General features: G+C 69.2%; 1 protein-coding gene across 2 annotated transcripts; it reads left to right on the top strand.

Annotated features, from left to right (window-relative positions):
• The first annotated feature begins 680 nt into the window (after positions 1–680).
• AKT1 (AKT serine/threonine kinase 1) lies at positions 681–20,997 on the top strand. 2 transcript variants are annotated; one of them, XM_068991422.1, is made up of 14 exons: positions 681–725; positions 3,386–3,525; positions 12,618–12,746; positions 15,047–15,158; positions 15,236–15,380; positions 15,718–15,849; positions 15,918–15,983; positions 16,977–17,045; positions 17,202–17,327; positions 17,631–17,759; positions 17,860–18,074; positions 18,384–18,471; positions 19,625–19,727; positions 20,095–20,997. In XM_068991422.1, the coding sequence occupies exons 2-14, from the start codon at positions 3,480–3,482 to the stop codon at positions 20,172–20,174; spliced, it is 1,440 nt and encodes a 479-aa protein (XP_068847523.1). In that variant the 5' UTR covers positions 681–725; positions 3,386–3,479; the 3' UTR covers positions 20,175–20,997. The 2 variants fall into 2 exon arrangements, with proteins under 2 accessions (XP_068847523.1, XP_068847522.1); XM_068991421.1 differs by having other exon boundaries at positions 15,236–15,383.
• The last annotated feature ends 1,053 nt before the right edge of the window (positions 20,998–22,050 follow it).

Here is a 22,050-nt window from a genome sequence, read left to right as displayed (position 1 = left end):
TGGCTGCCCACCTTCCAGCCAGCCGCCTGCATGCACCCCCCACCCAAGCGGCCTGCGCTAGGCAAAGGGCCTTGGACTGGGTCTGTTAGGCCCACCGTGGCCCCTCGAGCCACCAGCTCCCCAGCTTGGGGCATATTCTAAAAGTCAGACTAACCCACACTCCAGCCCTGCTCCCGCTGGAGGGAGTCAGAAGCAGGCGGCTCAGCCACGCCGGCCCTGTTAACAGGGTCGAGGCCGGACTGGTCCGAGAAGTGCGGGTTGGCCGCACAAGACTGGGAAACCGAGGCCAGGGAGGCCGCGGCCCGGAGACAGGCCCCGGGGAGGGGCGGGAGCGGCCGGGCTCCGCCGGCGGCCCGGCCCGGCCCCAGGGCCTCCCGCCGCGCGCTCCCGCTCCCCGTGGAGGGGACGCCCCGGGCGGCGGAGGCGGATGTGGGCGGGCGGCCGGGCGGGGCGGGCGCGGGGCGGGGAGAGGGCGGGCCGGCGGGGCCGAGCGCGGCGGGCGGGCGGGCGGCCGGCCCAGCGCAGCCGCGCAGCCAGCGCATCCCGAGGAGCGAGCCGGCGGCCGCGCACGAGCTCCGGGCCCCGCGGCGCGCGAGGCCCGCCCGAGCAGCGCCCGCCGCGGCCTCCAGCCCGGCCCCGGCCGGCCGGTCCGCGGGGATGCGGAGCAGCGGGCGCCGGAGGCCGCGGCCCGGCTAGGCCCGCGCTCTCGCCGGACGCGGCGCCCGGTGAGTCCCCGCCCGCCCGCCGCCCGCCGCCCGCCGCCCGCCGCCGGGGCCCGGATTTCCTCCCCGCGGCCGGGCCGCTTTGTTCGCGGCCGGCCGGGCCGGGGCGCGGGCCGCGCGCGGCCGGAATGGAGGTTCGGGAGCAGGAAGTGGCCGAGAGCGGCCTGGGCGGGGAAGGCGCGGGCCGGGCGGGCGGCGGGGCGGCGGGCCTCCGGCCCCAGCCTCCCGCATGACCTTGGGGAAGCGGCTCCGGCGGGCGAGGCCCAGGCCGGGGCGGAGGGGTGCGGCCGCGCGCCGGGGTCCGTGGCCGGGGGTCCGTGGCGGCCGAGGGCTCCCCGGGCGCCCGGCCAGCGGGGTCCCGGCGCACACTGGGTGCTCTGGGGCCCAGGGAAAAGACTCGACCCGGCTCTCGTTCAAGTTTGTGGGTGGGCCCTTGGAAGGGACTTCATTTTCCCATGGACAAAAAGTTGTCCGTGGTGGCTGGGTGCCCAGGCCCTCCCACAAAGGACTACAGCCTTCCTGGGCCCTGAGACTGGTTCTGCAGCTGGGTGGGTTTGCGAGTGCTGCCCACCCATCCCCGAGGCTGGGGCTCCTGCCCCAGGTTGGGGGGATCCCGGGGCAGCTGATGAACTTGGTGGGTGGGATTGGGTCCTGGCAGTGCTGGTGGACAGAGCTGGGGTTGTGGGCTTGTGCTCTGGGGCCAGAGATGCCCCCCGACGGTCACCCCTGGCCCCCTCCCACCTTGCTCAGGCCACTCCTAGCTGCCCTGGGCCTCTGTTTCCAATGAAGAGTGGGTGCACTGGTGGGGCTTGGTCCCCTGCCCCCTAGCTGAACATCTAGTTCGTAAACTGGTGTTTTGGAGGCCAAGGGAGGGGGCCTTTCGGAGCAGAGATTATTATTTTTTGGAAGGTCGTGACTTGAACAGTCATAGCAGTAACTCACTTTCGTGGTGAAGGCACTCCCAGGATGGAAGCGCAGAAGCAGAGGTCCCCTCGAGCCGCCCGCCCAGGGGAGGCAGCCCAGGCCCCGGCTCGGTGTGCACCTTTCTGCGCACAGGCACACCACCCTGTGTGTGCGCGCAGATAGATTTTTACACGCGGGGCTCTCAACAGCTGTTTGGCCCTGTCAGCAGCAGACCCATTCAGCCCCGTGGGGGTGGGGGCCCACCCGTGCAGAAGTCTTTGAGTCCAGCCCTCTGCCTCCAGGCCACGCCCACTCGAGTGTCACCAGAGCCCCCTGTGCGAGCCAGGCTGGCTCTGAGTCCCGGCCCTGGTGGTCCCTCCTCCAGTCTCACTTAACATGCCTGCCTGTGGGCCCGCTGACGGGGGTCAGACACAAAGCAGAGAGTGGGTCCTCTTGCCCTTCTAGGTTTAGCCCAGGATGAACAGTGCACAGCGGCTTTCTCCAGGAGCCCAGGAAGGTGGGCTGTGGGAGGTGCACGTAGGGAGTGCGTATAGGAAGAGTGTAACGTAGGTATCTACCATGTTGGAGATACTTAGGGGTGTCTGCCCAGCTTGAGGGTCCCAGAGAGGAGTCTTTCCAGGCCTGCCCTCCTGAGTGCCCAACCGGAAGGGTAGCGGGGGACTGCTTGTGGGGAGAATGCTGTTTCCCAGGATGCTCGGAACCAGTGATGTGGGCAGTGGGTTTTGAGGGGTGCCTAGGAGTTCATCCAACAGGGGAGCAGAGGGGGGGCCACACAGGGTCAGTGGCCGAAGTGTCTGCTCACGAGGAGGCTGCTGGTGGGCCTCCGAAGGGCCGGTGCCGGGCCTCCGTGTTTGCACAGTCCCCCCACCCCCGGTCTGTTGCCTCCTGAATGCTGTAATTATGGGTCTGTAACCACCCTGGACTGGGTGCTCCTCACAGACAGGACTCGTCTGAACCTCTCTTTGTCCCCAGTGCCCAGTGCTGAGCCTGGCAAAACCAGAGATGCCTGGTCCATGTTGGCCGAATGAATGAACTGGTTCAGGCCAGCGGGGCACTGAGGTTTAGGGGGGGCCTGGGGTTTCTCTGGGGTGGGTTTGTGAGGGGTCGTGTGTTGCCCTGGAGGGCTCCAGTTCGTCTGCAGCAGTCGCCTGCATGCCTGGCCCTGCCTTCATGTTGGAACTCTTCTGCTTCCCAGTCTGGGACGGAGAGGAGGAGGCCTGGGTCCTTCTCGGGAACGCCTGCCTTGGGGCGGGAGCACCATGGATGGGGAGACCTGGGTGCCCTCGCCAGGGGACTGCGGAGGCCAGGAGGTGTGGGCCGAAGCAGTCAGGGAGACTGCCTGGAAGAGAGGGTTGGCAGGTTAGGGAGGCTGGGATATACCATGGGGGGCCTTTTGGGGACAGGGGTCATTTGTACAAAGGTCAGGGGAGGTGGGAATGGTCAGAGAGGGGGACAGTGAGCTCTGAGGGCTTTGGGGTCCAGGAGGCGTGGTGGCAGGGGGGCTTACAGCCGGGCGGCAGGGCAGGCCTGGGCCTGGGAGCGGTGTGAGTGACTTGGGATCTGGAGCCGGGGTGGGAAGGCCGTGTGGGGGGAGGCGGCAGCTCTGAAGGCTAAGGGGGACAGGCCACGTGGGAAGGTGCTCCTGAGCTGAGACCCTGGGCGCCACGGGCCTCTTGGGTTCCCCTGAGGAGTGTTCCCCGGGCCCAGCACAGCCTCACACTTCCCTTTGCTTCCTACAGAGGCTGTCGGCGGCCCGCTGGGTGCGGGGTGGACCCCGCCGAGAGGCACGAGAGTGAGGTCTGGGCCGCACTGGCCCGCGGGAGCCACAGCAGCATGGACGACGTGGCCGTCGTGAAGGAGGGCTGGCTGCACAAGCGAGGTCAGTGCCCGCGGGCCGGCCCGGCTCAGGGCCCCGAGTTGGGCCCGTGGCTCCTCGGGGGCTGGAGGTGGTGTGGGCTGTGGCTGCTGGGCTAGCAGGGCCTCCCTGAACTCTGGGAGCAGCCCAAGGGCACGTCCGGGGCCCGACATCCCTGCGGCCTGGGGGACACAAGCCCCCACAGGACCTCCTGGCTGGGAACGTGCACCCCAGGCCGGCGTGCAGCCCGTGGAGCTGCCGCCTGGCCCAGGCTGCGGGCGGGGAGAACCACCCGCTTTCCTGGAAGGCAGCAAGGACTGGGGCCTGTCCAAAGCCTGGTGTGCTGGCGGCCCAGGGCACTGCCCGAGGGCTCCTGAGGGCAGGGCAGGGCTGGCGGGCCTGGCCCGGAGCCAGTCTCGGCTGGGCTGTGGGCAGGAGGGGGCTCCGCACTGCCCGGGGCCCGGGGTGCGGCAGGCTCACGCTGGTGCTGCCAGGCCCTGGCCCCTGCCCAGCCTGCCCCCTGCTCGCCCATGTGCCCAGGGAGGGGCTCTCGGGGAGCTGGTGGGATGGGAGCTTGGGCCCGGGCCCCTCGCCTTGCGGCCCTGCTGCCTCGCGGCCTCCTGTCCCATAGAGGCTGGACAGGCCCGGGGGGCAGGACAGGCCTCGGGTCGAGGTGTCTGAGGCGTCCAGGCAGGGCGTGCTCTCCTGCTCCAGGCCGGGGGCTGGTTAGTCACCACCTGCTCCCCCAACTTCCCCTTCCTGCAGACCGGCTCCAGCTCTGGCCGCCCCACACTAGCTAGCCGCTAGCCCCCACTCCTCATGCATGCCCTCCAGGGACGGTGTCCCCTCTCCACCTCAGGATCCCTCAGGCCACTGGGAGGGGGACCTCAGGCCCAGGTGGGCAGCCGGGGAGCTGCAGCGAGAACGGGTGATGTGGGACGCGCAGGAGCCGCCCCGCGGAGCAGGCTGGGAAGCTCGGGAGAGGGGGAGATGGGACCCCGGGCGCAGCAGGGGCGTGAAGCAGGGGTCACGGATGTGGTCAGCGTGAGCTTTCAGAGCTCGCTCCAGCAGCGGTTGGGGGCACAGTGCTCGGCCTCTGGACGGAGGTGGGGCAGCTGCAGGGGCCTGTGGTCCGTGGCTGCCCCCCCAGGGCTTCCTGCAGCGGCCGGCCCTCTGGGTCCCCCCCCCCCCCCGACCCTTTCCTGGTCCCCGCCCCCCATCCCTGCCAGGTCCCGCCCTGTCTCCTCACCCCGTCGCCCTCTTCAGGGTCAGGCCTGAGCCTGCCTGGGTCTCTGCCGTCCCCCCTGCACCTGGCGGAAGCGCAGGCACACACTGGGGTCCAGGGCCTCTGAGTCCTTGGCAAGCGTTGGTCGACTGACTGACCAGGGACTGACCTGGGAGATGCCTGGGGCTTGGGGCTGCCGGGGCCCCCGGCCCAGCTCCTGGGGTGTCCACTGGCCAGCCCGGTTTGGGTGGAAGTGCCCCTCTGACACCTGGGTGAGTCTGAGTGGGCCACTCGGGGTGTGTGCCTTCTGGAGGGGCGGGGGCAATCCAGGCAGCGCCCCATCACCGTGCCCTTCTCCACGGGCAAGTGTGTTGCATCCTCAGGCTTTTGTGTCCCCGTCTGTGCGGTGGGAGCAGTCGGGGGCGGGCCCCCGGACCCTGGGCGGAGCGCAGCGAGCCTCAGGCCTGACAGAGGTCCTGCGTCTGCCCCGCCTCTGGCTCCCATGCCCACTGGGTGGTGTGTGGTGTGGCGGGGCGCACTGGCCCCTGTGGCCCAGGAGGGGCCGTGCCTCGCGCAGGGGGTGGCCCGGGTCCACACCCAAGGCCCCCCCCGGGGACCCTGGTGTCACTACCATCTTGTTCGCTATATCTGTGCGTCTTCCACAAATCTGTTCTCCCCCGAAGTGTGGGCTCTTCCTGTGTGCTGCGCTTTGAGGTGAAAGGGCAGAAGGGGCAGAGGTCACAGCCGGGGTCGGGGGATCCAGAGTGACCCCGATTCGGGGCTGGAGAGCTGTGGTGGTGCCATTTCTTGGGCTGTGGGGGGGACTTGTGTTTCCGTCCTGGGGGTCCGCAGGTGGGTGGCTGTGTGCGCCCAGCCCCTCAAAGTGGGCGGGAGGGGTCGGTGTGAGCCGCTCCTGTGTGCTCCCCCCTGCCCTGCCCCCACCTCTCAGGACTGGCCGGACGAGGACGTCAAGGCCCCCCCAGTGCGGTCGCTCTGGGTGGAGTGGGGCCTGGGCCGGGAGTGGGCAGGGGGCTCCACCTTCCCCTCCCCACCCCCACTGCCAGGGGTCTGATTCTGAGTTGGGGGGGGTTCTGACTGTCCTCCAGCTCCTCACGGACCCCCGAGTGCCCCCACGGTGCCTCTTGTTATGGAGGTCAGGGGGCTGCTGTGGGCCCGTGGGCAAAGGGCGAAGGCACTTTAGGAGCCAGCAGGTGTCGGCCTGAGAGCTGAAGGGCAGGCATCGAGGGTCTGTGTAGGACAGACCCCCGGGCCCAGCTCCTGCCCCCGTCCTTCAGGGGCTGCACCGCCTACTTGTGTGCTCTGGCTCAGAGCAGCCGAGTGAGCAGGGGAGAACCTGCCTGGCAACCAGGCTCCATCCCCACCCTGCGGCACCCAGGTGCGGCCTCCAGGCCTCCGGGGAGCCTGCGGCCAAGCTGCTAGAGGCTCGGAAGGACAAGGGTTGGGCCAAGTGGGGCTGCAGGGACCGTGGGCAGAGCTTCTGCGAGACAGCTGCATGTTCTGAGTACGAGTGGATGTCCCAGAGGCGGGCGGACTCCCTGAGCAAAGCGGGATGCCGTGAGTGGCGGGCAGACACCCCCTGCCGTGGGAGGCCGCCCCGCATGGTGGGCGTCTGCCTCTCAGCTCCAGCCGAGGCGCTGGGGAACTGGGCTCAGTGAGGCTCACGGAGGCCGCTTTGCAAAGATTCGGCCTTTTATGTGTGCTCTCTGACTTTTGAAGGTGGACAGCTTGAAAAACCAGCCCTCCTCCAGGAGGCAGGGCTGCTTGGACTTGGCCTGCAGTCCAGCAGGAGCCCCCACGCCACGGCCTGGCAGGCAGGGGCTGAGAGGCGGGCGGAGAGCCGGCCTGGGGGCACGGGGTTCACTGCCTGGGAGCCTTCCTGGGTCTGGCCCCCACGCCCCCAGTGAGGTCTACCTGGCGAGGCCCTGTGTTCCTCGGGCTCGGGGCAGGGGTCCGGGGGCAGGGTCTGGTCCTGGGGGCGCCTCAGGCCTGCCTCTGTCGTGACCCTAGCCAGTGGCTGGCCCAGACCTTTCCCTGGTCCAGGCTCTTGCCAGCTCCCTGAGCTCCTCCCTGGCCTCCTGGTGGGGAGTGGGCTTCTGGGCCGTGCTGGCCCCTCCCCTGCCTCCACCTCAGTCCTGGCCGGTTCCTGCTTCTGGCCGCCGCCCTGGGCTTCACCTGCTCCCTCCACTGGTCCCGGGAGATGGTTGTCCCACCTGCTGTCAGCCTCCCACCCACCGCAGGCCTGAGCTTCCCCCCACAGGGTGGGGCCGTGCGGGTGAGCCTGGCTCTGCTGGGCTCGGGGTTCTGCTGGCCAGAGCTGAGGTTCTGCTGGCCAGAACACGGGGCTTGTGGGACCCCCGGGGGGGGGGGGCTGCCGCCTGTGCTGTGCGCCCCGGGCCCGGCTGAGCTGAGCCCCCGGGCTCCAGTGTCTGGCCCAGCGAGGCGCGCCCAGCTTCCCTCCGCATCTCGCCACGGGGGCCGTGGCTTTGGCCCTGGTGGTCCCCTTGGGCCACACGGAGCAGACAGCCAACCCCAAGGGTGGGAGCTGGCGCCTGGGGGCGGGCTGTTCCTGGGGGGGCGCCTCCAGCCCGCGGGTGGTGGCGACCTGGGGCCCGTGGCGTGTGGCTGAGGCTGAGGCCCGCGGGCCGGTGTGGGGCCGAGTTTCCTGTTTTGTGAGCAGGCTGAATTTTCCCTTCAAAACAAACAACAAAAGAGGAAGCTTGGGCGTCCTTGCGCTGGGGGTGAGGGGTCATCCCCGCCCCCGCCCCGGGTCCCCAGACTCAGACGCTGCCCCTGTCTGCTTCCTGGCCCCACGCTGGCGGGTGGGGAGGGCCCTGGCCCCTGGGAGCTCAGCAAGCGCCCCTACAGGGTCGGGGAGGGCGTCCCACCCGCCGCGGTCCTCTGGGGCAGCCTGGGCCGGGTCGCGTCAGGCCAGTTCCTAGAAGTGCAGTGGGGGTGCGGGCGTCCCCCCTGGCCAGGCTCGTGGCCCGCAGCTGCCCCGGGGGCCTCGCGTGACTGCTCCCACGGGGTGGGTGCCCTTGGCGTCTGCCCGTGCGCCCCCGTGCGGGTCCCTGGCCCCCTCTGGCCGCTTGGCAGAGGGCCCCGGCTCCGGCCTGCGTGCGCCCCACGCAGCACGCTCCCCCTGCTCTCTCGTCTGTGTCACGCGGCTCCCTAACCGTCAGAAATAACACACTCCTGTCTCAGGAATGTTGGGATTGATGGGGGTGCTGGTTACGTGTGCTGTTGCCCCTGCCAACCTTGGGGCTGTGGGCTGAGGGCCCCGGGGCGCTGGGTGTGTGCCCAGGACCGAGCCCCCTGAGCCCGGGCTTTGCCTGCGGGGCCTGCCTGCCCCCGGGCCTCCGCGGGATCCACAGGGTCACGGGCCCCATACCAGGCTGACCTCAGAGGCGCCCGTTGGCCGAGAGGATGTGCTGCTCCGCCCCGGGCTGGGGTGCAGGATGCCTGGCGACCCTGAATGGGGGGCTCTGAGGAACTAGGAGGGGATGGGGCCAGGGTGGGTGTGGCTGGGAGCGCGAGGAGGCAGGGCCGGGCGCGGGGAGGCCGCCCGCCGGTGCCAGGTGGGCCGCTGGGAGAGGGGGCCGCTGGGACGGGCCCCACATTGGGGAGTGGGCGGGCCGCTGGGAGAGGGGGCCGCTGTGACGGGCCCCACATTGGGGAGCGGGCAGCCGGGCGGCGGGGGGCCCCGACAGTCCCGAGGTCCCTGACCCCTCTGCCGTGCGGGTGGTGTTCTCTCCTGGGGGGATGTTGGTGCTCGGAGCCCCTTGGCCGCGGGGAGGCTGGGCTCGCTTGGATGCCCACTCTGAGCGTCTGGGCTGGCGGGCGGGGGGCGTGGGCACAGGGCAGGCCCCGCTGCCCCCACCGGCCCCCCGGGAGCCGGTGCCGCCCGTCTGCTCACTCCCCTGCCTGTGCGCATCTCCTCTGCCCTGCCCCGCGGGGCCTGGCACCTTCCTGGGTTTGGTTGGGTCCATCCTGGGCTCTTGGCACAGGGATGAGAGGTATGTCCCTAGGGGAATGTTGTGGCAACCCAGCACGTGCGTGTATGTGACCTTGGGCAGCCCTACCCGAGGGCCGGGGCCGGTGACCCAGAGGCCAGCAGCTGAGGGAGGAAGCCTTGGACTTACAGGCCTGCGGGCTGCCCCTCCACCTCCTGTCCCGAAAGCACGGGCCCCCAGACACCCCTGCGGCAGCGAGGCTGGGCGCCCACGCAGGCCCAGGGCGGCAGATGAGGCCCGGCAGGCAGCCGCAGGGAGAATGCGTTGGGTCCGTGGTGGCGCCTGGGCAGTGGGGATGCGGCCGTTCAGCAGGCGAGGTTTCTGAGTGAATGGTGATTGAGTGAGGGGCATCCAGCCGCTGGGGGACAGGGAGACAAGAGGCGGGGCGGTGGATTGGGCAGGAAGCCCTGTGTCCCGGGGACAGGACCCGGGACGGAGCCAGGGGGGCAGCTCCGAGGCAGTGGGGGGGGGGTGGTGCCCTGGGGCCCAGTGCCAGCCGGATGCGCGCGGGGTCAGGGCAGCCGCTTTCTCTAGCCGGTGCAGCGGATGACGTGTGGTGCCCAGGGCGGAGGCGGGGTTTTCAGAGAGGGTGGCCAGGCCGGCGGACGTCCAGGCCGGGCGGGCGTGCAGGCAGGGCAGTGGTGGGTTGTGATTGGCAAGAGGCCGGTGCTGCCCTGGGGCAGTGGGAAGCGGGAGGGCAGCTCCTGGGGCCTTCTGCTCTGCCAAGGTAGGGGTTCCAGCGTGCCCCGAGTGCACCCCTGGCTGCCACCCCGCCTGCCTGCGTTCCTCTGCAGTCTGTGCGCCTTGGGCCTTCCTTGCTTGATGTCAGAACCAGAGACCTCACGGCTTCTCAGTCTCTCCAGAAGCAGGCCCGGCCCGGCAGCGGGACCTCGACTCTGGCCCCCAGCCGCCTCTCTGGGACCTTGAGAGCCCCTGCCTTGGGCCCTGGATTCCCCAGGGAGCGGCTGGTCATGACGCTCCACCTGCTGTGCCTGCGGGCTGCCGGGGACGGCTCAGGGCCCATGTGGGGGTGCGCCCCTCTCCCCCAGGACCTCCACTGGGCCGGGACTGGACGCCCATCCTCTCCGCTCCTCCGAACTGCCCGTTGTGCCCCCAGGAGGACCTCATGAGTGCTGCGTCCCCAGGAGCAAGGAGCTGGCAGTGTGGTTTGCGAGGCAGACCCGGGCTCTGCTGGAGGGGGGCTGGGGCCACTCCCAGGCACCGGCTCTCGGCGTGTGCTGACCGTCCGGGGCCGAGTGTCCTGCTGGTGGGATGGGGCCTGCGGACGTGGGGACGCGGCCGGCTGCGGGCCTGCCTGGCTGGGGCATGCGGTGGCTGTCAGTGGCCGATGGGTGTGGCGTGGGGGCACCGCGCGGGAAGTGCCGTCAGCTGGCGCCCGCTCCCTGGGCCTGCTGGGGCTTGCTCCGCTCTGGAGGAGCAGCGCGGTGCTGCCTGGCCCCCTGCCAGGCTGCCTGCCACCCACCAACGCCGTGGCAGTGCGTTCATCCAGCACTTTCCCCGAGAGCTGGGGACTCAGGACCGGCTCAGGGGCCCGTGCGGGGGGCTCAGGGTGGGGCTCAGAGGGGCCAGACCCCCGGCAGGGGAGGGTGTGCCTGTGGCAGCCCGGGTTCCGGGAGCCTGCATGCTGCTTCCCCGGGGCCCACAGCTTGGGTCTCGGCCTCTGGGTCTCCTGCCCGCTGGGACCCGTGCTGGGAGATGTTGGGGGGCTGGCCGTCAGCCTGCGTTCGTCCTGTCCCCGAGCTGGTCCCCGGCCCGGCTGTGGGAGGCCAGCGATGCTGGAGAGGAATCCCCTCCTTCCTTGGGAGTCCTGTAGCCGCTTCCTGGAGATGAGCTGGCGTGGTGGAAGGGCCCCGCTGGCAGACCGTCCATGGGGATGCTGAGGGGCCCCTGGGGGGCAGGAGAGGAGAGGGTCCCGCCCTGGGCTTCCCCATGTGTCCCCAGCACGGGCTGTGGGTGCCTGTCCTGCCATCCCCCCGTCGTCGGCCCCCAAGTGTTATGGCCAAGTGCACAGCACGGCGTGGCCAGGCCCTGGGCCGGCGGCCCTCCCCGCACCCTGTCTGTGCTGAGCTCATTCCCATGCAGGCCACAGCCCAGGTCGCAGCTGGCGGCCCCCAAGTGGCCGCCTGGCTGGACGTCTGCAGGCGGGAGCGTCCCAGAGGCTGAAGAACGGGGTCTGTGTCTCCGAGCCTCGGCCCTGGCCTCCTCCCACCATCCCCGCGGCACAGCACGGCTCCTGCCCCTCCGCCGGGGGCCCGAGGCGGGTGCGGCCCCCTCTAGTGCCCCAGGTGCGGAGCTGGCGGGGGACCCAGCAGGCCTCACGGGCCTGTCCACGTTGAGTGCCTGCCCCCGGCTTCTCTCGGCCTGCGCTCCCCCCACCCCCACCTGCCCAGGTCGGGTCCCCAGAGCCTGCGTGGCCCTGGTGGCGGGCTCGTGGGGGCACGGTGGGTGGGGTCCGCAGCTGGGGATGGCGGGGTCTGAGGCCTGGGCCAGGGCGTGGGGGGGTCCTGCTGGCAGCCCGCGCGGGGCGCGGCGCTGGGGGCCCACGCTGGGCGCGGTGGGGGCGGCAGCATTTGGTGACTGAAGATGGATCTGGGGGCTGCTCGGGTGCGGCGCGCATCGCTCTCCCAGCGCACTTAGCGTCCCGGGGAGCGGCAGCTGGCGGGACGGGAGGCTCTCCATCAGGGGCCGACAGCTCCAGACTGGCGCGCAGGCGGGTGGGGCGAGTGGCGGGCGCGGGCGGCCCCCAGCCAGCTCTGCCCCCCACCCCCACCCTCCTACCCCAGTGCTGGCACAGGCCGCTGAGGGGTCCCCAGCCCTGGGGCAGGAAGCGCCGTGCTAGCCACCTCCCCTGGGGGGTCTCAGGACTGGGTGGGGACCCTGCTAAATGCTGCCGGGGTGGGGGCAGGTCACCGGCCGCCTCCTGGGCCCTCCTGGCTGGGTCAGTAGTGTCTGGGCCTGGTGGAGACCCCTGCCTGCGATCCCTGGGGGAGGGCGGGAAGTTCCTGGATGCTCCTCGCATCCCCCAGAGGCCCCAGAGGCCCCAGATGGGAGTGGGCCAGGGCGGAGGAGCGGGCGAGGGGAGGGGGTCTGGGCCCTGCTCGGCCTCCAGGTGGCCACTTCCAGGAAAGCCCGGCCCCCTCCCCTCCACCGCCCAGTGGCCCTCTGCTGAAGTGGGCGCCTAATTAGTAAGTCCTCTGCTGCCGTTCAAACTCCTTGCTCGGCAAAATGGAAATGAAACGTTTTTTCTTGGTGTCAGTATGAAAAATGGCAGTCGCTGGAACGTCACGGAGGACATCTGCTCTGGTTCTCTGGCGCGTGTACGGCTGATGCTGCAGAACTTGGGGGGAAACTTTCCCGGGGACCTGGGTGACCCGTGGGTGGGACAGGGTCTTCCAGGCCTGGCTTCACAACTGTGAGCTGGGCCCCCTGGACGGCAGGAGGGTCATCACGTGGGCAGGAGCTTCTGCTCTGAGTGCCCACCCTGGGGACCTGCTGAGGGTGGGCTCGCGTCTGCCAGGCGAGTCTGGGCGTCTCACTCTCGAGTGTGGCGCTCGCTGCTCGGCGCTGGATGCCAGGTTCCTGGAGGGCCCTTAGGACTGGGCCAGCCTTCATCAGGTCCAGGCGCCCACCTGACCCCCTTTCCAACACAGGCTGGGGTGGGCTCTTCGTCAGAGGTGGGTGCTTTCCCACAGCAAGCCCCGCCTGCCCACCCGGCCTCCACCCCAGGGGAATTGGGGTCCGTGCCTGACCTGGCCCAACCCTCGACCTGGGGATGAGGGTGTGCAGGCCCAGCGCGTAGCCCAGCGGCCCAGCCTCAGGCCCGCCCGCCGCATCCGCAGGTGAGTACATCAAGACCTGGCGGCCCCGTTACTTCCTCCTGAAGAACGATGGCACCTTCATCGGCTACAAGGAGCGGCCGCAGGACCTGGAGCAGCGCGAGTCGCCCCTCAACAACTTCTCTGTGGCCCGTAAGTGCGTGGTGGCCGCGGGCGGGTGTCCCTGCGCGTCTGCAGCCCCTCGTGGGCCCCTCGGCCTCTGCATCAGGCTGGCAGCCCTCGGGGACTGTTAGTGGCTGGTTTCGGCTGCGCGGGTCTCTGAGCCGAGGCCCTAGGCTGTTGGGGGCAGAGTGCTACCCCCAGAGGCACTGACGGGCCCCCAGGGCTTCTCCCCAAGGCCCGGGCCCGAGGCATGCTAGAGTGGACCGGCTTCAGGGGCCTGTCTTCCCGGCACAGGTTCTCAGAGGCCCCGGCCCCACGGGGGCGCGTGTGCCCACCTCAGCGGGGTGCAGGCTGGGTGGGTATGGCAGTGCCACCAGGGGCATCTCAGGAGGCTCAACGGATGGGCGCATTTTTCCTAAAGCAGGTGCTGCTGTGGCCTCATGCACCTGCAGGGGGCGGCAGGTATGACCGCCCGAGGCAGGGGCACTGAGGTGTGAGGATGGGCGGCCCGGCGGGGCCTCCAGCCTGGGTGCCGTGCCCAGGGCTGGCCCGGGACACAGGCCTGGGGGTGGGGGAGTGATGGCTTGTTTACTGGCAGGCCCCAGGGCCCACCCACCTGCTGCTGGGGCACAGAATGCAGGCCCAGCCCCACCCGGCTCCTCGTAAGCCCCCTGCCCTCCCTGCCGTGAGCCCTGGGAGTCCGGGGCTGCCAGCTCCCCCCCCCCCCCCCGCGTCAGACCAGGGCTGTGGTGCAGGGTGTGGGGGTGGGTAGCACCATGGTCCATCCCTCAGCCTCGGTGCCTGCAGGTGCCTGGGTGGGGCCGGCCTGGTCCCTGGGCTGTCCATGCTGCAGGGAGGCCCAGCCGGCACACCCCACCCCAGGGCTTCCAGCAGAGAGAGCAGAGGCCCTGACCCCGACCAGGCCCTGGCTGGGGGCTCCCTGGGGTGCTTTACCAGGGACTGGCTCCCGTGAGCCCTGAACCCTCCTCCCAGGCTCCTCAGGTGTCAGCGGAGCAGCAGGTAGAATGGCGGCGGGGGGAGGCCCGGGAGGCAGGTCCCCTCCGGCAGCCCCGTGGCCGCGAGTCTGGGCTCCCCACGGGGCCCCCGGGGCTGGGCTGGGGGCTTTGGGCCTGGGAAGGATGCTCAGCTGGGCAGCTGCCACCTCGTGGGGGAGGAGGTTCCTCGGGGGGAGTGTTGCCCGAACTCAGTGCAGGGGAGTGTGGGGACCACCCAGAGGGGCTTCCAGCAGCGGGTGGGGCGGGGGCTTGAGGCAGGCCTTAGGCCGCCGGAGCAGGAGCAGAGCGGAGAGGGAGGGCTGGGCGGCTCCGCAGGGGCCTCTGCGGCAGGGGCTGTTCACTGAGGAGGAATTGCCGGGGTAGGGGGCGAGAAGTCAGGCCCTGGATGGGGGTTGACCACCTGGGTCCTGGGGACTCCTGGTGGTCTCCGATGGGCAGAGTGAGTTGGAGGAGGGTATGCAGACCCCGAAGGCTGCTGCACAGATTTTCCTCCCTCTCCTGCCCCGGGTAGACGTGGGCCCCCAGCACCACTCCCCACCCCCACCACCCCGGAGACCCCCGCCCTGGTCCCCAGCCTGGCAGACCGTTCCTTGCTTCCTTGCACTCGGCTGAGCCTGGCAGGGCCCCCGCGGTTGCCAGGGCCTAGACGCTGGAATGTCGGAGGCCCCTGCCCTGGCCCCAGGCCCCTCCTGCCTGCACCGGCGGAGCTGGAACCCGGACCCGCTCTGGGCCCTGGGCGCTCCCACAGCTCCTTCGCTGCAGGTGTGCGCGTTTGGGGCACGCGTGCTCCAGACGTGCGTGCGCTCCCAGGCCTGCCAGCCGGTCTCTGCTCCTGCGTGCACCGGGGTCGTGGGCAGCAGCGTGGAGAGGGTCGGCCCAGGTGGCCTCTCCAGAGGATGAGTCATTACCAGCCTCCATCCCGGGCCTGGCCCTGCGCTGAGATGGGGCGGGGAGCCCGCTGGTCCTCATGTGGCTGGGGGGTGGGACGTTCCTGCTCGGGAAGCTGGGGAGCTGCTCTCCCAGAGGCCTCCTCCCTGCCAGCCCCTCCTCAGGCCCCCCAGGTCCCCCATCCTCCTACTGGTTGAGGACCATGTCCTGGGTGGCTGGGGAGCTCAGAGACCAGAGGACAGGCCTTGGAGATGGATCCGTCCAGTCGCAAACACCCCCTCAGGGGCACTGCCTGGCTCTCAGCAGGGTTCCAGCTGGAAGGGAGCTCTGGCCCCCTTTTCCAGGGCGGGAGACTGAGGCTTGGAGAGGCCTGGCCTGCGGTGGGTGGGCCGGGATGCTGTGCAGACAGGTGCTGCCTGCCCTCAGAATGCCAGCTGATGAAGACGGAGCGGCCGCGGCCCAACACCTTCATCATCCGCTGCCTGCAGTGGACCACGGTCATCGAGCGCACGTTCCACGTGGAGACGCCCGAGGAGCGGTAGGGAGCGCAGGCGCCGCGGCTGGGGAGGCCCTGGGCCCCGGGCAGAGCCGGGGTCTCACCTGAGCACCCTGCAGGGAGGAGTGGGCCACCGCCATCCAGACGGTGGCCGACGGGCTCAAGAGGCAGGAGGAGGAGACGATGGACTTCCGGTCGGGCTCACCCGGCGAGAACTCGGGGGCCGAGGAGATGGAGGTGTCGCTGGCCAAGCCCAAGCACCGCGTGGTGAGCCCCAGCGCTGCCCGGGGCCCTGCTGCCACGGCCCCCCACACCCCGCCTCCCAGCCCCTGCACGGAAGCGGGGGAGAAGCGCTGGGCGCAGGGAGGCCTGGGTACTGTTATCCCATCCCCCAAACCCCAGCATTCCCAGCTGGGGCACACAGCCCTGCAATCTCCCTTGAGCCCTGGACCCCCAAGGACCATCCCCCCTGCCCGCTGCCCCAGCCTCACTGTCCTCGGCCCCGAGGCTGCCCGCAGAGACCCCGGCCCCGCTCAGCGCTGTTGGGCCGCCGGCAGTCAGCGTGCTGCCCCTGATCCTGGCGCCTGCACGCTGCCCTCAGACCATGAATGAGTTTGAGTACCTGAAGCTGCTGGGCAAAGGCACCTTCGGGAAGGTGATTCTGGTGAAGGAGAAGGCCACAGGCCGCTACTACGCCATGAAAATCCTCAAGAAGGAGGTCATCGTGGCCAAGGTAGGGGCTGGGGCTGGGGGCGGGGCCCGGGAGGCCGGGCAGGCGGCTCAGCAGTGCCTGTCTTCCAGGACGAGGTGGCCCACACGCTCACAGAGAACCGCGTTCTCCAGAACTCCCGGCACCCGTTCCTGACGGTGAGCGCCCCCCGTGCCCCTGGGGGTGGAGGCGCGGATGGGCAGCACTGGGGACCCCAGCCCGTCCTCCCTGCCAACCCAGCAGGCTCAGAGCTTGGATGATAGTGGGCGGGCCTGCGGGAGGGGCGTGGGGGTGCACAGAGCGGGCAGGGGCTCCCGGCTTCCCTCTGTTCTGCTGAGACCCTGGGAGGCCGCACGCCCCACGCCCTCCCTGCTGCTCACGGCAGGCGCTCCCTGTCCTGGGGGAACTCGGCCCAGGAGGGATGTAAGGAAAACCCGAGCAGCAAGGCGTTGGCTGGATTTAGCCGCCAGGCCTGGCTGGCCGCGCTCCCAGAAGGTCAGCAGTCAGGCGACCGGGCCAGCCTCCGGAGTCTTGTCACCGGGACCACTGTGCTCAGCACGGTGTCTGCTCTCCAGGGGACGCCTGGTCTAACACGGGGAGAGAGCCGAGGAGCAGGCAGGCTCCTAAGATGTTTTCTCAGGAGAAGTGTGAGGCGTTAAGAGCAGACACTGTCCGCCCAGCCCAGAGTTATCATGACCGTGGCTTCGCTGCCTCCACTTCATTTTGCCCCTCCCCTTCTGTCTGGCCAGAGGATTGTGAGAAGGCCAGGCTTTGTCATGCCCTCCACTGGGTACCGGCCACCTCAAGTCCTGTAGAGACCCGGACTTGCCCTCCCTGGGGACGCTTGCCTCCCTCTGGCTCTCCCTGGGGATGGGGGATGGAGCAGGACGTGGGGGAGGGTCTCACGTCTGTATCTTCATGAGCCAGGGGGCCATCCCATCAGTAGTCATCTTTCTTTCGAAGTGAGGCTGCCTGTGGTTCGACCCGTGAGGGCAGTGGGTTGCATCCTGCAGGGGAATCTCCACGTGGTCACTGGACCTGCAGCTGCTGGTCCTCGGGCATGGCTTTTGGGGCAGCTGGGGGTCTCCTACTCCACAGGGCAGACCCCCTGCCCAGCCAAGGGCCAGGTTCCAGCTCTGCTTCCCTCGCAGGCCCTGAAGTACTCCTTCCAGACACACGACCGCCTGTGCTTCGTCATGGAGTACGCCAACGGGGGCGAGGTAGGGCCTTGCCCCGGCGCGGCCCTCTCTGAGCCCCTCTCTGAGCCCCGGGTGTTGTGGGGGGTGGCCACCCTCCCCACTCCCCGCCGGGTTAGGGTCTCTGCCCCGCGGCCCTGGCCGAGGTGGCTGGCCCGGCTCAGGCTTCTCGTCCCGCAGCTCTTCTTCCACCTGTCCCGGGAGCGGGTGTTTCCCGAGGACCGGGCCCGCTTCTACGGCGCCGAGATCGTGTCGGCCCTGGATTACCTGCACTCGGAGAAGAACGTGGTGTACAGGGACCTCAAGGTGGGCGGGGCCGGGGAAGAAGCCGGGGGCGGGGCTAGGGAAAGGAGTCGGTGGGGGGGAGGGGGGAGGGGAGGAGGAGGGGAGTCGGGGCGGGGCTGGGGAGGGGGGAGGGGAGCAGGGGTGGGGCAGGGACGTGGGGAGGCCTGGGGCGGGGCGGGGCGGGGAGGGCAGGGGGCGGAGGCCGGGCCGGGCGGGGCGGGGCGGGGCGGGGCGGGGAGGGCAGGGGGCGGAGGCCGGGCCGGGCGGGGAGCAGGGGTGCCAGGTGGCCGGGAGGCGGGCTGAGCTGGAGGCCAACTCCTGCAGCTGGAGAACCTCATGCTGGACAAGGACGGGCACATCAAGATCACCGACTTTGGACTGTGCAAGGAGGGCATCAAGGACGGTGCCACCATGAAGACTTTCTGCGGGACCCCCGAGTACCTGGCCCCCGAGGTGCGCACAGCTGCACCCTCGTCCCAGGGCCCCGCCCCCCCCCCACCCTCCAGGCCCTCACGTGCCCTGTGCCCTCTGAGCCCGTGCCCTGCACCCCCAGGTGCTGGAAGACAACGACTACGGCCGGGCGGTGGACTGGTGGGGGCTGGGCGTGGTCATGTACGAGATGATGTGCGGCCGCCTGCCCTTCTACAACCAGGACCACGAGAAACTCTTCGAGCTCATCCTCATGGAGGAGATCCGCTTCCCGCGCACACTCAGCCCGGAGGCCAAGTCCTTGCTCTCGGGGCTGCTCAAGAAGGACCCCAAGCAGCGGTGCGCCCTGCCCCGAGCCGCCCTCCGCCTACCTGTCCCCTGACACCCCCAGGAAATGCCCGGCAGGCTTTGCTGGTGGCTGTGTGTGATGTCCTTGGCCTGGGCTGGCCCAGGCAGGGTGGCCCCTCATACCTGGTCAGGAAGACCCCGCCCGGCTGGCAGCTCCTGCCCACCTAGCGCCCTGCACCGGCTAGACTTTGCCATGGAAGGGGCTGCTCTTATTTGCTGCCTGGCAGCCAGCCTCAGCCTGAGCCGGGCCCTGGGCCCAGCAGGCACGACCAGTCACCTTGGCTTCCGTTTGCCCCCCAGGCTTGGTGGGGGCTCTGAGGACGCCAAGGAGATCATGCAGCACCGATTCTTCGCCAGCATCGTGTGGCAGGACGTGTACGAGAAGAAGGTGCGCAGGGCCGCACCCTGGGCAGCACGCCCGCTCACCTGCACCTGCTCACCCCCGACCCCTGCCTGCTCACCCGGCACATCTCACACCAACGCCTGCTCACCCCGCATATGTCACACCAACATCTGCTCACACCTGACCCCCGCCTGCTCACCCCGCACATCTCACACCAACACCTGCTCACCCCTGCACATCTCACATCAACACCTGCTCACACCTGCTCACCCCCACTCATCTCACACCAACACCTGCTCACACCTGACCCCCGCCTGCTCACCCCGCACATCTCACACCAACACCTGCTCACCCGGCACATCTCACACCAACGCCTGCTCACCCCGCATATCTCACACCAACATCTGCTCACACCTCTCACACCTGCTCACACCCCCAACCAGCTCGCGCCCCCACCAGCTCGCGCCCCCGCCTGCTCGCGCCCCCACCAGCTCGCGCCCCACACACGTGAAGAGGCTTTCGAGGACTGAGGCAGCATGCTTCCTACACACGTGGTTCTCTGCTTTTGGCCCTCTGTGGGACCCACAAGCTCCAGGCCCTGGCCCGTGCTGGCAGCGTGGCTGACAGACCCAGGAAGGTGGTCCCTAGGCTTGCTAGGTGTCTCTCCTCAAGCCCGCTTCCACCCTGTTGTCAGCGCACCCCTCCTCTGCAGGCTACACGCAGCCAGCTGGACCTCTGTCCCTGAGACGGGGCACCCCGACTCTGCCCTTCTCCAGCCAGGGTCCTGCCCCATGGCCTGCTGCCTCCTGGCCCTGCCTTTTGAGGGCTCTGGTGCCAGCCCTGACCCAAGACCCAGCCTGCTAGTTGCTGCTAGTTCCCAGGCAGACCTGACCCTGGGCCAGGGTGGAGCACATGGGGGTCCTTGCTTCCTCCCATGAGTCTGGCCCTTTAAAGCTGCCCTCGAGTCCTGGGTCACGGTGGGTCCTCTGCAGCCTGATGCTGCCTGGCCACTGATGCCCGGGGCCGAGAGTGAGGTGGGCAGCCCTGCAGGTGGGTCCCTGAACAGCGAGGTCCCCCAGGGCACCCAGGCAGGGGAAGGCCTGGCCACAGGCTTGTCTCCTGGGTGGGGAGCTGTGTCTGGGTCCAGGTGTGCCGGGCAGTGGGAGCAAGGCCCATAACCCATGCCCCCCTCCTGCAGCTCAGCCCGCCCTTCAAGCCTCAGGTCACGTCTGAGACGGACACCAGGTATTTTGATGAGGAGTTCACAGCCCAGATGATCACCATTACGCCACCTGACCAAGGTGAGGGTGGCCCTCCCTGCCGACCCCTCAAGACAGCAGAATTCTGTTCAGCATTTTACTGGGCGGCTCCCTCTCCTGTTAGGGGAGAAGGCAATGGCACCCTACTCCAGTACTCTTGGCTGGAAAATCCCATGGACGGAGAAGCCTGGTAGGCTGCAGTCCATGGCGTCGCTAAGTCAGACACGACTGAGCGACTTCACTTTTCACTTCCCCTCTGCAGGGTGGGTGCCAGGGCCGCAGTCCCCTGGCCCCAGGATCGTGGGGGCGGGGGTCACTGAAGCTTGTTGTGGAGTCTCGGGGGTGATCCCTCGGGGCCTACCTTGGTTTCCCCAGTGCCCGGGAGCTGAGCCGTCCCTCCTGTCCACAGATGACAGCATGGAGGGGGTGGACAGCGAGCGGAGGCCCCACTTCCCCCAGTTCTCCTACTCGGCCAGCGGCACGGCCTGAGGGGCCTGCTGGGCCGAGCTCAGGACACCGCGGCGGGCAGCCACGTGCTCTGGACGACGCTTCCCGAGGATTGGGAGGAAGCCTTGCACGGAGGATCTGTATTTAATGTTTTTTTATTTCTGGATGCGTTTGGGTGGAACCACGCCGTCCGCCAACACGGATGGGGAGGCGCCCCATGCCATGGGCAGGGCCGCCCGCACTGGGGGCAGAGTGCCCCTGGCCGGCCGGCTCGGGAGGAAGACGTCCTGCGGTTTCTCTTAATTTATTCATCCAGTTCTCCAGATGCTGCCTCGGCCTTTGGAGCGATTAGATTCCTGTAGGGAAGCGACGACTTCTGCAGCCACGGGCTCGCCAGTCCCTGTGGGCCCTGCCCGTGGCCCCTCCGTCCGTCCGGCCAGCTGTCCCCAGCTGCCCCCATCTCCCCCGACCCTGCAGCCCCAGAAGCCATCTGGCTGTGGGGTGCTGGCCCAGCCCCCTCGCTCGGGGAGGGGCTGAGCAGAGGCTGCAGGAGGGCGGCCCCCATGATCAGGCTGGGCCAGGGCTGCGGTGAGATAGAGGGCTCGGGTGCCACCTGTCGCTGTCTTTGTGTACTGGGGTTTCTGATCTCAGGAGAAAGCCCTCCCTGCGCCCCTTTCCCACTGGGACCGGCTCCCCGATGGCTCCCCCGGTAGCACGTGTCCTTCTAGAAGCTTCACTCCCGCTGTCGCCCCGGCCCTGCCCGCCCTCTGCAGGGGCCATCGCTGTGCCCTGTGCGCCTCCTGGCCAGACGCTGCGCTGCACCAAGGCGTTTTTTTATACTCAACTTTAGTATTTTTACTATTATGAAACTTTCCCTCCAAATTCTTCAATAAAAATTGCTTTTCAACTCTGGCTCGTTTTGCTGGGTGGCGGATGGAGGTGCATGTGGCTGACCTCCTGACGGGGCACCTGGCCTTCCTGTGCCCAAGGCGGCCTGCCTGGAAGCCCAGGGACCACCTGAGAGGGTGTCCCTCACCCGCCTCTGGCAGGATTCGCCGGGGAGTCGGAGGGAATGCCCTGGCTGCCCCTGTGCCCAGGGCTTCACCCCAGCCCCACACCTCAAGCAGGCCACCCAGGCTGCACAGCTGTCTGCCCAGCAGCACCATCCATGCAGCAGGCCTGACCACCAGGATGGACCGGGACCCTGCAGGGCCCACTGCTGGCTAGGACAGACACTCCAGCCACCGCCAGGCCCTGGGACCTGAGAGGACCAGAGGGCAGCCTGCCAGGGGTCACGCAGCAAGCCCGGGACAGCTGGGAGGGGGCCCAGCGGGATGGGCCTCGGGCGCCACCTGGTGGGTGCAGAGCGGCGTTGCCGCGCAGCGCCGGCCTCCCGGCGGGCCATCGGCACCTGCAGGGAGGGGCGGGGCCTTGCCCTCCCCTCTAGTGGACTCTGCTGCCTCTTCTCCAGGCTCCGGGGCAGGTGGCCCTGACAAGGCATTCCTTGGAGTGGGGTGGCTGCCCGCTTGTGCTGGACGGGGTGCCTGAGCAGAGTGTGGGGTGCTGGAGGTCCGTCCAGGCCTGGGGGTGCCTCTGGAGCCGCCCAGTTCACTCTAGTATGCAGCAGCTCTCTTGGAGACCAGACACGCCAAATGCTGCCTGCTGAGCATGCTCTAGACCAGTTTCAGAAACAAAAAGGCCTGCTTCAGACGGGAAGCCTGCGCACTGTTGGTGGGAGTGCACCAGGGCACAGCCCGTGGATAACGGTACGGAGGCGCCTCAAAGCAGAGCTGGGACCACCACGGGGCCCAGCAGCCCCACTCCTGCACGCACGCATGTGCCCCAGAGAGGGGAAGGCAGGGTCGGGGAGGCATGCATTTCAACACCATAGAAAAGGGAAAGGTGGAGACCAGACGAT

Source organism: Capricornis sumatraensis, chromosome 19 (genome assembly GCF_032405125.1).
Source record: "Capricornis sumatraensis isolate serow.1 chromosome 19, serow.2, whole genome shotgun sequence".
In the NCBI taxonomy this organism is placed as follows: Eukaryota; Metazoa; Chordata; class Mammalia; order Artiodactyla; family Bovidae; genus Capricornis; species Capricornis sumatraensis.
This window is presented reverse-complemented; position numbering and strand designations above follow the sequence as displayed.